Raw genomic sequence first — 13,775 nt, forward strand, 5'->3', positions numbered from 1 at the left:
GATCCTGTGCTCCTTCTATGCTGTGCTGTGGTGATATCTAGGCAGGGAACTATCTTAGCGCTGCAGGCTAAGTAGATAGTTTCTGACTCTCTCTACTGTTGTGTAACACATGCCGGTGTTCTGATCAGAACACCCACAGACACGTTTGCATACAGTAGTTACCTCACTCTCTGTAAAGGGAGCATCATATGAACAGTGTTAACTTAACTTACACCTCCAGCAGCTCAATGAGGAGAACTAGGTGAGGCTGCTGTGTGAGAAAAGGAGAGGAGGGGAGGAGAGAAGTGACATAGTTTGGGAGAGAGAGAGAGAGAAAAGAGGTGGAGAGAGAGGAGAGGGGGAGAGAGAGTTAGAGAAAGAGATGAGAGGTGGAGAGAGAGGAGAGGTAGAGCGAGAGAAGAGAGGTGGAGAGAGAGTTAGAGAAAGATAGAGAAAGAAGAGGTGGAGAGAGAGAGCAGAGGTGAAGAGAGAGTTAGAGAAAGAGAGAGAGTGCGAGAGAGAAGAGAGGTGGAGAGAGAGGAGAGGGGGAGAGAGAGAGTTAGAGAAAGAGAGAGTGTGAGAGAGAGAGAAGAGAGGTGGAGAGAGAGGAGAGGGGGAGAGAGAGTTAGAGAAAGAAGAGAGGTGGAGAGAGAGAGGAGAGGTGGCAAGATAGGAGTGGTAGAGCGAGAGAAGAGAGGTGGAGAGAGAGTTAGAGAAAGATAGAGAAAGGAGAGGTAGAGCAAGAGAAGAGAGGTAGAGAGAGTTAGAGAAAGATAGAGAAAGGAGAGGTGGAGAGAGAGAGCAGAGGTGAAGAGAGAGTTAGAGAAAGAGAGAGTGTGAGAGAGAAGAGCGGTGGAGAGAGAGAGTGTGATAGAGAAGAGAGGTGGAGAGAGAGAAGAGAGGTGGAGAGAGAGAAGAGGTGGAGAGAGAGAGAGAAGAGAGGTGGAGAGAGAGAAGAGGTGGAGAGAGAGAGAGAGAGAGAGAGAGAGAGAGAGAGAGAGAGAGAGAGTGAGAGAGAGAGAGAGAGAGAGAGAGAGAGAGAGAGTGAGAGAGAGAGAGAGAGAGTTAGAGAGAGAGAGAGTTAGAGAGAGAGAGAGTGAGAGAGAGAGAGTTAGAGAGAGAGAGAGTTAGAGAGAGAGAGAGTGAGAGAGAGAGAGTGAGAGAGAGAGAGAGTTAGAGAGAGAGAGAGAGAGAGAGAGAGAGAGAGAGAGAGAGAGAGAGAGAGAGAGAGAGAGAGAGAGAGTTAGAGAGAGAGAGTTAGATAGAGAGAGAGTTAGAGAGAGAGAGTGAGAGAGAGAGAGAGAGAGAGAGTGAGAGAGAGTGAGAGAGAGAGAGAGTTAGAGAGTGAGAGAGAGAGAGTGAGAGAGAGAGAGAGAGAGAGAGTGAGAGAGAGAGTGAGAGAGAGAGAGAGAGAGAGAGAGAGAGAGAGTGAGAGAGAGAGAGAGAGAGTGAGAGAGAGAGAGAGTTAGAGAGAGAGAGAGAGAGAGAGAGTTAGAGAATGAGTGAGAGAACATAAATGCAGCTTCAAAGGAAAAACACCTTTATTTGGCACTTTGTATGCAAGCAATTTTCAGTTACTGTTTCGCAGACACTGTTCCCTCACACAAAAGGGGGAGGTTTGTGACTCCTGTTAAGATGTGGTACGACAAATGAGAACATCTCTTTCTGTTTGGAAAGGAGAACTGGATGCAAGATCAATGAAGCATAGGACAATTATATGAGGAAAGATAAATGCTGATGTAGTTTGGACAATAGTAAGGACAGAAAAATAAAGCAGATAAATAACTTTCACAGTAAATGTTACAGGTATTGGGTGTTAGAAAAGAAAGGTGGACGAAGGACAACTTTTCCAAATTTGCAGTATCTTTTCCTCTCCCTATTTGGCCTGAAGAGACCATACTAACCTGTCATATCTCTAATGGTTCTCTGGCCAAAGAGGTTTTCCCATCAGTCATTTCATAATTGCTAGCCATTATTGCAAGAGCAAAGGCACACATCTATGAGTCAGAGTAGAGTGGCCATTTTTCAATTTCATTTTTCAATGGAAATTCACAATCATTCTATGAATCAGAGCATTATGAAAATAGACATCCATTAATGTCTACTTCTAAAAGGCTAAACGTTCACTACAACTCAACATGCTAAAAGTACATGTTTTCTCCATAGCCTTCTTATTACAAACTCTGGGTTTCAATTGGGCTGGTGGATAAGACGGTCCCTGGCCCTAGTCGAGCCAGAGGGGCATGGTAGTGGATGTAAATGACTAAGATGGCAGCGCAGGCCCACCCTAACATCCACCCCCATTACATTGAGGATCTGTCCCAAATGGCACATTTTTTTTTTTACCAGGGCCCTGGTCATAAGTAGTGCACAATATAGGAACTAGTGTGTCATTTGGGAAGCAGCCTTAGCCTCTGTAGGAGGCCTAAAACGACCCACTTTGGTTCCAGTAACAGGGTGGTAGAGTGGCTAATCTGGACAGTAATAACAAGCATCCATCTCCTTTGACATCTGCTTAGAGAAGGGAAAGTCAAGGGGGAATATAGGCCTGTGGTTCATTCCAAGAGCTACTACCACATTACGAGGAATTGCAGGTGCCCCTGTAACTGCTCGCCAATACAGTTGATCATAGTTTATGTGTAGGAGATCAGAACGAACACCAAACATATGCATCATGTTGAACTAACGTCAGCTTAAGCAAGTTCCTATAGTTCACCGTTCCTTCAGGCCCCCATTCCTGTGCCTTCCCGTGCTCTCCACCACCACACATTCCATTCACATTAGCAAGGCTGTCCCATAGTATCAGAGCAGATTTATTTGAATAAATGCCTCCATACCATGTACTGTAAATCACTGAGATAATCAGGAAGTGGTACGTGTTATAAAAAAACCATTAAGTATGAAAAGTGTCAACATGAATGCTCTCACTAAGTCGCTCTGGATAAGAGCATTTGCTAAATTGCTAATGACTAAAATGTGAATGTAGGCCTGTTTGGCTTTTGATATGATATTGTGATTGAGGAGGGGTGGGGGGGGGGGTAAAAAGAGACGGAGGTTATGGGTTATGCCTGTGTCTGTCCTGGATCGTCGTGCATACCATTTTCAATTGATGTTTTCTGGGAGTCTTTTGGCTGGTACAATTTCAATCCCTTGTCTTCAGTAGAAACTATACAGCTGTAACAATAGGAGAGCGCTCATTCCACCCACAACATGTTCCTGCAACACAAACACAAACAAAAGACACACACACAGACACACACACACACACGCACCTAACTAGATTGCTCCTGCATCTCTTGGAAAACTAGGTCGCTGTAATAATGTGTCTCGTGTGAGATGGGGTTTTCTTTGCCTGCAAAAGAACAATTTATCTTGTGGCCAGCCATTTGATGCACTGTACTCAGCTCACACTATGACCATGTTTGAGCAAAATGAAGGAAAATACCGACTACAAGGTTTCCTATGGGGGAAAAGGCAGTGCCATTATGTATGTACTAAGGTGTGTAACCCTGGTGCTGTGTAGTGCAGAGCTACGGCTCTCGAGAAACACACATCTCATACTCGCACACGGGTCGGAGGTGAGTCTTTCACAGCTCCACATAACACATATTCAATGATTCCAGGGCCTGGTTGGATGTGGCGTGCAGCTTAATTAAAAACCAACAATTCTAAGAAAATGGGGTCATGGCTGACCCAGATCCTACAGTCTAAGCACTGCTATTACCACGGTATGACGTGTGTGAGCGCCCGTGTCTGTGTATGTGTCAGAGAGAAAGAGTCTTTTGTGTGTGTGTGTGTGTGCGCGCGCGTATTTGAGCAGCTGTGGGACTGTGGAGGGAGTGTGTGAGAATGTGTGTGTGGCGTGCGTACTGGGCTTCTGAGATATGAATAATTCAAAATAACCCAAGGCAGTGGTACACTGTGTGTGTGTGTGTGTGTGTGTGTGTGTGCGCGTGCGTGCGGGAGATAGAGAGATAGAGAAAGGAAAGAGGGAGAGAGAGAAAGAGAAAGAGAGAGCGTGTGAGAAAGCTTGAGTGTTGTAATAGCATGTGCTGTGGCCCTAATCCACAATGACAAAACTCAGACATCACACAACCAACAGACATGCAAACTTAAAGCTACTCATTCATAATAAATCAAAGAGAGAGAGAGAGAGAGAGAGAGCGATGGGGGGAGAGAGAGAGAGAGAGCGAGAGCGATGGGGGGAGAGAGCACGAGAGCGAGAGATGGGAGTGAGAGAGAGGTGGGGAGAGAGAGAGATGGGGAGGGAGAGAGAGAGAGATGGATGGGAAAGAGGGAGAGGGGAGAGAGAGATATGAGGGAGAGAGATGGGGGAGAGAGAGAGGTGGGGAGAGAGAGAGATGGGGGAGAGAGAGAGATGGGAGTGAGAGAGATGGAGAGAGAGAGGTGGGGAGAGAAAGAGATGGGGAGGGAGAGAGAGAGAGATGGATGGGAAAGAGGGAGAGGGGAGAGAGAGATATGAGGGAGAGAGATGGGGGGGGAGAGAGAGATGGGGGAGAGAGGGAGAGAGATGGAAGAGAGAGAGATGGGAGGGAGGGAGAGAGAGAGAGAGAGAGAGAGATGGAGAGGAAATATGGAGGTATGTCTCTTGGGGGATTCAAATAAAAATACTAATAACAGAGAGAGAGATTGACCAGGCTTCTCCTTCCTTCCAGCAGAATGGAATCTCTGACTAATAGAATAACTCTTCCCTGCTAGTCAATCACTGTGTTGCTGTACTGTCCAATAGCATATCGCGATATGTTTCACATGATCTTGCCTGACCAATCGAGATAAAGGAAAGAAAATAGTGTATCTTGATACGGTCTCTAGGAGGCCGGATGTGAGTCCTGGAACAAACATCTGTCATGGACAGTCATAAAAAAAATATTATACTTAAATGTAGGGTTGCAAAGGAAACTATATTACTGGAAACTTTTGAAGTTTTACCAGTAAACTACCAGAATCTTGGTAACTTTCAAGGATTATATGTAATTTATTACAAGACATCTAGTGGCCCTTTGGGGTAATTCAGATGATCAATACATGTCTGTAATTACAGTATCTCTTGCCCTTTGTGTGTTCTAATCACAAGTACAATATATCAAATATTCAAATATGTGAATGTGTTTAATATGAGGGTTTCAGCATGAACTATGTTTGAACACACTTGTTTATTTTACTCTGTCAATTTATTTGTTTTGGTGCCAAACTGGTGGCAGTTGTGAAAAAAGTCAATAGTTGGGAGAGTTAATTGAAAATAATGCCATTGACGATTAGATGTTTTTTTCATTAATTAGTCTATTTTCTCTTGAAAGATATGGTCCATCCACTAAAAACTCAATATGAACACATACATATAAAATGTTTACTATAGATGCATTTTTTTTGTATAAATTACCAAAGTCACCATAGATTGCTATAGGTTACCTGTTAGTTACTGAATATTCTGGTCACTTTGGTAAATTACCAGTAGCTTTGCAAACCTACTTAAATGCCACCACCAATTCCTGTAGCTGAACACTGTAATCAATAAATACCATTCACGCTTTCATATGTACGATGAGTGTTTCTATACAGAAGCATTATATATACCTACATTGTTTACACTGAGCCAGAGACACTGGAGCCCAATTTTCCTCATAAAACTGCAGAACCACTAGGTAAGGCACCATTGAATTGAGTGTACGGTCCCAGAGGACTCATGGCCCCTGCCCGTCATTGGGCTGCTGAGCCCCTGGTTCCATATTTAATACTAGCTGCTCAAGATGTTCTAGAAGGCCAAACCAGGGGGAAGTGTGAGACACCCTGGGGAAGAAAGAGGACTGGCTAGGACCCCAGAGAGATGTTTAACTCAACCATCTTCCATATTCCTCCTAGGTCACATCCATTATTAAACACTCACAAAGGCAAACACGTGCACGCACACACGCACACACGCACGCACATACACACAGTCATGAAGGTGTGTGCACGCGTGCCCGCACACACAGACACACAAGGCCACATGCGCACACACATGCACGCACACACTCAAGCACAGGCACACAGACACTTGACTACACTAAAAGAATAGTGTCAGATATCACTTTCTCATGCCCTAACGCTCCCCACATACGAAATGTTCCATAACACACGGAATCTAGACACAAAGGGCATCTTTCAAGAACATCATGATATCAATAATTCAATCAGACAGTGGGTGCTACAGCCAAAAAGTAAAGAAAACCTTGCTGGGGTGTAAAATGTCATCTCTTTCTCTCACCACTCATTTTGGTTTGGCACGTCCTGAGCCCAAGTCACTGGGTTATCTGCAGCAAAGCCCATGTCATCGTGGGAGCTGGAGGATGATTGGTCAGACATGTGGGCGGGGATCACAGGTGGCCTATCATCTTCGATCATGACGGTGTCGTCCTGGGGCATGTTCACAGTCGGAGACAGCTGGTAGTTACCTGTGTGTGACCAGAGTGAAGGAGAGAGGAGGGAGCACATTAGACATGCACTGTTTCAGTTCAGCGGAACAAGCTAGCTAGCTAAGTTACACCAACATTGATCAAGGGAATTAGTTCACATTAGGGACATTATAGTAAGATGCCATGGAACCAGACATTTCGTACATCCAAAAGACCTGGGTTAGTTCTCCCATTTCAGTATTCCATCCCACATGAGAAAAGCCATTGTTCTAGACAGAAAACAAGTGTCCCAGTCCCATCGTGTTATTATGATCCAGTCCCCTTCTCCTGTCCAAGGACAGAGTCAGGGCACACACACACACACACACACACACACACACACACACACACACACACACACACACACACACACACACACACACACACAGATCTGTATTCTCCCAGGCCGAGCTAAGGCTTCACTGTGCTGCAGAGGAGAGAGGCCACTTATCAGTTCATCTCAGAGTCAGGGTCAGCGGTGCAATCTACAGCCTAACCACCACTCACTGAGCAGGAGGATATCCATTTCCTGGAGAAGAGCCGTTGCAATTCACCAATATAGGCTTGGTCCGAAATGGCACCCTATTCCCAACAAAGTGTGTTACTTTTTACCTTATGAGACTGTGACCCAGGGAATAGGATATCACTTCAGACATAGCCATATATTCAGGCAGATATAACAAAAAATAACACCAGAACTACACATATGCTTACCATTACAAAAAGCATTTGAGAGGGTAAAAATAACAGAAAATCCATGACTTCCTATGTACGTTGCTGAAAGTACATTTGTTTCCATTATCACAGGGTCATTTTGCAAATTTAGTAGCTTAAGAGCAATTGCAGGTAATTACAGAGGGGGAGGGGGGGGGGGGGTATTTACCCTGGCCCTCTCCCAACAGTACTCTGAAATGAATTTTATTACATCGTGCCTCAACAAATGACAAATGGATTTCACAGAAATGAATGACAACTTGCAATGACAAATTAAATTATGTTGGCTGGATCTCATTTGGCTAAATGCGAGTTCTGATGAATTTCACAGAAGATTCATTTATAATAGCTGTCTCACTGATGTGTATATAGGGGACTACTTCTCAGTTGACTCTCTTCTCAAGCCTCTTTTAATGATGGCGTTCATACTACACTGAAAAGTCAAAGTAGTTTTTAACATGTTTAGCTGTTTTTAATACAACCCAAAGCCTTGTCTGTTGGATAGGAGGGACCACCACCGGCCCAAAAGGGACACGGTATAATTGAATTCTCTGTGTAATTCAGGTCTAGGAGTTACCCCCGGGCCCTCAGATATGGGAAGTTAGTTAGACTTAACAGGAACTAATCAAATCAGCCTGGGAACTAATGCCAAGGTGATTAACACGACACCAAACAACCCCTTAGTTTCTTAAACAGAATCTGCATCTCCCAGTAAGGAGGGAGGAGTGTGTCGGTGGGTAGGTGTGTTTGTGTGAGTCTGTTCATTAAGGTTTGAGGATGCAGTGTGCTCTGGGGAGACAAGGCAGGCAACCTTTTCATTCTTTAAACACGATTACATGTTTTAAATAACAATATCATCTTAATATATGTTTGTTGTTGTAGATCAGTGTGCCGCAACACAGAGAAGCCCGCTTCACTATACTTCATATTGATTGAAAAACACACACAGAACAAAGCAGGTGTCTGTTCCCGTCCAAGTCAGTATTACCCATTCTGTCCCCTCTGGTCTTTTCTCAAGGCCTGAAACAACCACTGCAGGATTCCAGCGTCCCAGTTCCATTACTCTAGTCTATCAGAGTCGAGCCCATGCCCATCCTCATTTCCACAGCACAGCACGCATCGCCCCGTGTCACTCCTCACTTCCCTACCATCTAATGGAGGAGTTGGTTACCACCACCTTGCATCATCACTTCAAAGATCCACTTTTAATAACAAGTACAGACATGCCTGGATTGGAGAGAGAGTATGTGCTTCAAAACACCTTTATCTAAATCTGTCTATTACGGACCGACATATTCCAACTACCTCTCAGTCTCACGTCAGAATTACACATTCATCCGAAATCTTAAGTTTAGGCATAAAAATAAAAGTAAACTTTATTTAACTAGGCAAATCAGTTAAGAACATATTCCGATTTACAATGACGGCCTACCCCGGCCAAACCCTAACCCGGACGACGCTCACATCCGGTTGTGATACAGCCTGGAATCTAACCATTGGTCTGTAGGGATGCCTCTAGCACTGAGATGCAGTGCCTTAGACCGCTGCTCCACTCGGGAGCCCTGAACTCTGAAGGGTTGAGGTTAGGGGTAGGCTTAAAACAAAAATCTCAAAAACAACTTTCTATCACTGGATTCAAACAGACAACTTTTGGAATCAGGCAGATGCATAAGCCCATCCACCGTGCCCGTCGACAACGCCATAGCAAAACCAAAACCTACTTGGTAACAGCATTCAATGCTGCCCCTAGTGGCCGACTTCCACTTCATCTCCCGACGTCCTCAGACATGGATGAACGTTGAATACTGTATTGTATCATGGCTGCATTTTCACATATGTATACACATACCACACGTGCACAAATAAGCATATGCAACATACACACGCGCACACACACACACAGACACTAACAAGGGGACACATACACACAGTCTCCCTTTTGTTACTTCCCTTACATTTCAAGCAAAACAGCCTTGTTATAATGCGTTCCAATTTTCCCTTCATGGTTTTTACAGAGCAGCACAGTTCACAGAGAACGCGGTTTTAATTGGATGCATGGCCACGCTTCCCTCCTCCTCCTCCGCCTGAAACAATTCCATCCAGCACCTCTTGACACAAGTGCTGAGCTCTCCAGATGAGGAGCATTTAGTGGCATTCTGTTTCCTTCTGGTAAACACACGCCGAGCACTGGACAGGTAGCCAGGACGACTCAGACCCAACGACCGGCACTTTGAAAGGTGAGAATAATTAACAGGGAAATGCAGCGATGGCTTTTCTGCTTTCGTCGTCTAGATAATTAGCATGAGAGGAAAATGACAAATTACATTCCCTCTACCTGTTGCTGCAGAGACAAGAACCGCCCCCCAGTGAATAATTACAGCTGCCGCGTTAACAATGAGGAAAGAAAAAGCAATCGCCTCAGAGTGGATAGATAGTTAACGAGTGAAAAGGCCTTCTGATTTCCTAAAATAGGCTGAGAAAGAGGAAACGGGGAGGAAGAGAGAAACGACTGGGGCTTGAACATAAAAGAACAGAGAAGCGTGCACCAAGAGCAGGTACTTAACTGCCACTGTCTGTGCTGTCTTGTTCATTTATAATGAGCAGTAACAGCATAGGCCTGGCACATGCAGTACTTTAATGCCTGGGTCGTGTTCATTAGCCACCAAACATAAGAAAATGGGCTAAAAGAGGAAAGGACTTACTGACATAGAAATCCAATAAGAAAGCATCATTTTCTTTGCTACATTATAGCATAATGAGTATGACCCTACACTGCCATCTTTTTAACCCAGCTTCCTCACAGCTGGGAGCTCTGGGATAGGAAGCTGGCACATCACTTCCTGCTGATGTGTGTGTGTGTCTGTGTGTCTCTATAGAAGGGCAGTGGGTGGTGGGAGGTGTTGGTTAGCGTAGCGACAGATCACTGAGACTCTTCCTTTGACACTTGCCTGGAACCATTAGCCAGTCAGTGTCAGAGCACAGAGCAGGAGGGAACAGAGGCTGCGGGGAGGCCTGAAGGCTAGGAGGGAGGGGACATTCAACAGTAATGGTAACTATGGCTGATATGATAGATTTCTGTTCACTTTTAGTCCTTAATGATGGTGCCAAATGACATATAACAAGCTCTTTTGATTATCTGACATGAGCATATGTTTAGAGTTTGCCTTTAAACCTACTTGGATAAGACATTGTTACTAGAATGGGATTACTATTATCCTGTTATTAATCGCCAGGGTTTCTTCATTACCACAATTATATGTTATTTACTGATCCACTAATGCCGAAATATTGAAGTTATGGCCAAGAAACTCCAGACTCTCTATCCGGGCCCAAAAAAATGTGCATGAAACCACACAACAAACAATCAGCTAAGCAAACACAAAATGCTTTTGTTTTGGGGAGTTCAGGAACCAGAAAATAGGCAGCATCCCAAATGGCACCCTATTCCCTTTATAGTGCACTACCTATGACCAGGGCCCATGTGTCAAAGGGAGTGCACTATATGGGCAATAGGGTGCCATTTGGGATACATCAACATACTGTAATATCACGATGCCTGAAAAAGAGCCAGTTCGGTCAGTCACGCTCATATCCTGTAGACATTTAATCAAGGTCACTTGGAGATAAAATGAATAAATAAATATTCCCCCAATTATGGTTAATGTTTGCCAGACTGTGCTTCCCGTTACTATTAACAAGGGCTTGTTTGAATTAGAAACTGCCCCTTTAGTCTAATGCCCCAATATGACCCACTCACACAGTTCCCGTCAGTTTGCTGGCAGCAGCAGGATCCAAACTCCTCAACTCCAGTACTGTAGCCTTTGTCAGTTAGAAGTAAATCCGGCCTAGGCTATATACCCTCCAGCCACAATACAAACATACCCTTACTGCCTAACTGCATGGGTGAGCTGTGAGCAGTGGTACCATAGCCTTACTGCCTAACTGCATGGGTGAGCTGTGAGCAGTGGTACCATACCCTTACTGCCTAACTGCATGGGTGAGCTGTGAGCAGTGGTACCATACCCTTACTGCCTAACTGCATGGGTGAGCTGTGAGCAGTGGTACCATACCCTTACTGCCTAAATGCATGGGTGAGATGTGAGCAGTGGTACCATACCCTTACTGCCTAACTGCATGGGTGAGCTGTGAGCAGTGGTACCATACCCTTACTGCCTAACTGCATGGGTGAGCTGTGAGCAGTGGTACCATACCCTTACTGCCTAACTGCATGGGTGAGCTGTGAGCAGTGGTACCCTACCCTTACTGCCTAACTGCATGGGTGAGCTGTGAGCAGTGGTACCATACCCTTACTGCCTAAATGCATGGGTGAGCTGTGAGCAGTGGTACCATACCCTTACTGCCTAAATGCATGGGTGAGCTGTGAGCAGTGGTTCCATACCCTTACTGCCTAACTGCATGGGTGAGCTGTGAGCAGTGGTACCATACCCTTACTGCCTAACTGCATGGGTGAGCTGTGAGCAGTGGTACCATACCCTTACTGCCTAACTGCATGGGTGAGCTGTGAGCAGTGGTACCATACCCTTACTGCCTAACTGCATGGGTGAGCTGTGAGCAGTGGTACCCTACCCTTACTGCCTAACTGCATGGGTGAGCTGTGAGCAGTGGTACCATACCCTTACTGCCTAACTGCATGGGTGAGCTGTGAGCAGTGGTACCATACCCCTACTGCCTAACTGCATGGGTGAGCTGTGAGCAGTGGTACCATAGCCTTACTGCCTAACTGCATGGGTGAGCTGTGAGCAGTGGTACCATACCCTTACTGCCTAACTGCGTGGGTGAGCTGTGAGCAGTGGTACCATACCCTTACTGCCTAAATGCATGGGTGAGCTGTGAGCAGTGGTACCATACCCTTACTGCCTAACTGCATGGGTGAGCTGTGAGCAGTGGTACCATGGATATGGACACAGTGGCCTACACCTCCCACTGCACCATACAATAACAAACAGAACCTAGCTGCATGGGCTGAGCAGTGGTACCATGGATATGTGTAACGGATGTGAAACCGCTAGCTTAGTTAGCGGTGCGCGCTAAATAGCGTTTCAATCGGTGACGTGACTTGCTCTGAGACCTTGAAGTAATAGTTCCCCTTGCTCTGCAAGTGCCGCAGCTTTTGTGGATGGGTAACGATGCCTCGTGGGTGACTGTTGTTGATGTGTGCAGAGGGTCCCTGGTTCGTGCCCGGGTATGGGCGAGGGGACGGTCTAAAGTTATACTGTTACATTGATGCTGTTGACCCGGATCACTGGTTGCTGCTGAAAAGGAGGAGGTCAAAAGGGGGGTGAATGTAACGGATGTGAAACGGCTAGCTTAGTTAGCGGTGCGCGCTAAATAGCGTTTCAATCGGTGACGTCACTTGCTCTGAGACCTTGAAGTAGTAGTTCCACTTGCTCAGCAAGGGCCGTGGCTTTTGTGGAGCGATGGGTAACGATGCCTCGTGGGTGACTGTTGTTGATGTGTGCAGAGGGTCCCTGGTTCGCGCCCAGGCATGGGCGAGGGGATGGTCTAAAGTTATACTGTTACATTTGGACACAGTGGCCTACACCTCCCACTGCACCATACAATAACAAACAGAACCTAGCTGCATGGGCTGAGCAGTGGTACCATGGATATGGAAACAGTGGCCTACACCTCCCACTGCACCATACAATAACAAACATAACCTAGCTGCATGGGCTGAGCAGTGGTACCATGGATATGGACACAGTGGCCTACACCTCCCACTGCACCATACAATAACAAACAGAACCTAGCTGCATGGGCTGAGCAGTGGTACCATCAGGCCTACTCTCCCACTTCCCCATACAATACAATAACAAACAGAACCTAGCTGCCTTGCTACATGGGGTGAATTAGTGAACAGCGGTGCTGTGGTGCCAGGCCTATACTGCCCCCACACAATAACAAGCAGAACCTAGCTACATGGGGTAAAGTAGTGAACAGTGGTACCATGGTATCCGGGCTGTGGGTCGTGTACAAAGTGGCGCTAGACCTGTGCTGTGCTGTGTCCTACTGCAACCCCCCCCCCCCCCCCCTACAGACCTCAGATAAATAACCTAAGAGGAGGAAAGGGTTTCCAGGAAGGAACGCAACAACAGTGCCTGTTTCAGAGCAACACTGCGGGAGATGGCTTTGAACTTGATGTCCCCAGTCGTCATACAATGAAAACCTGTTGCCACGGATGTGTTTTAGTCAGATTGAGCATGTAGCTATGTGATATAAGGTCTGGCTGGCCATGTGACCGCCGGCTTTGCAGCTGGGAAGCAGCTGTTTGATGGTTGTTGAGATGGGACTCATGCACGCGCACACACACACACACACACACACACACACACACACACACACATAGAGTGGTTAGTCCTATAGGTGTAATGGCATGCTTTGAGATCAATTACTAGTCACATTCGGCTGAATAGAACACTGTAGAGTTTGCACAGGCAGGAAAGGAGAGATAAATGGAGGAAGGAAGGGATGGAGAAAAGAACGGTCACTCCTTCATCCAAAGGAAGATGGAGAGAGTCAGAGAGCCATTTTGGTGCACATCGCCTCGGTTCTTAGCCTCCCTAGCAACAGAGCCTGCCTCTGTGAGGGCCAATCCAAAGTATTAAACCC

The 13,775-nt window shown here is 46.0% G+C and overlaps 1 protein-coding gene across 3 annotated transcripts in view; it reads right to left on the reverse strand.

The window, feature by feature from the left end:
- Positions 1–13,775, reverse strand: part of LOC109908714 (partitioning defective 3 homolog) — a 536,862-nt gene that overhangs the window by 197,622 nt on the left and 325,465 nt on the right. For all 3 annotated transcript variants that reach the window (XM_031796385.1, XM_031796386.1, XM_031796384.1), the window contains exon 15: positions 6,245–6,431. In XM_031796385.1, coding sequence (XP_031652245.1) covers positions 6,245–6,431 — 187 coding nt within the window. The remainder of the gene's footprint in view (positions 1–6,244; positions 6,432–13,775) is intronic.

Source organism: Oncorhynchus kisutch, linkage group LG18 (genome assembly GCF_002021735.2).
Source record: "Oncorhynchus kisutch isolate 150728-3 linkage group LG18, Okis_V2, whole genome shotgun sequence".
NCBI classification, from domain to species: Eukaryota; Metazoa; Chordata; class Actinopteri; order Salmoniformes; family Salmonidae; genus Oncorhynchus; species Oncorhynchus kisutch.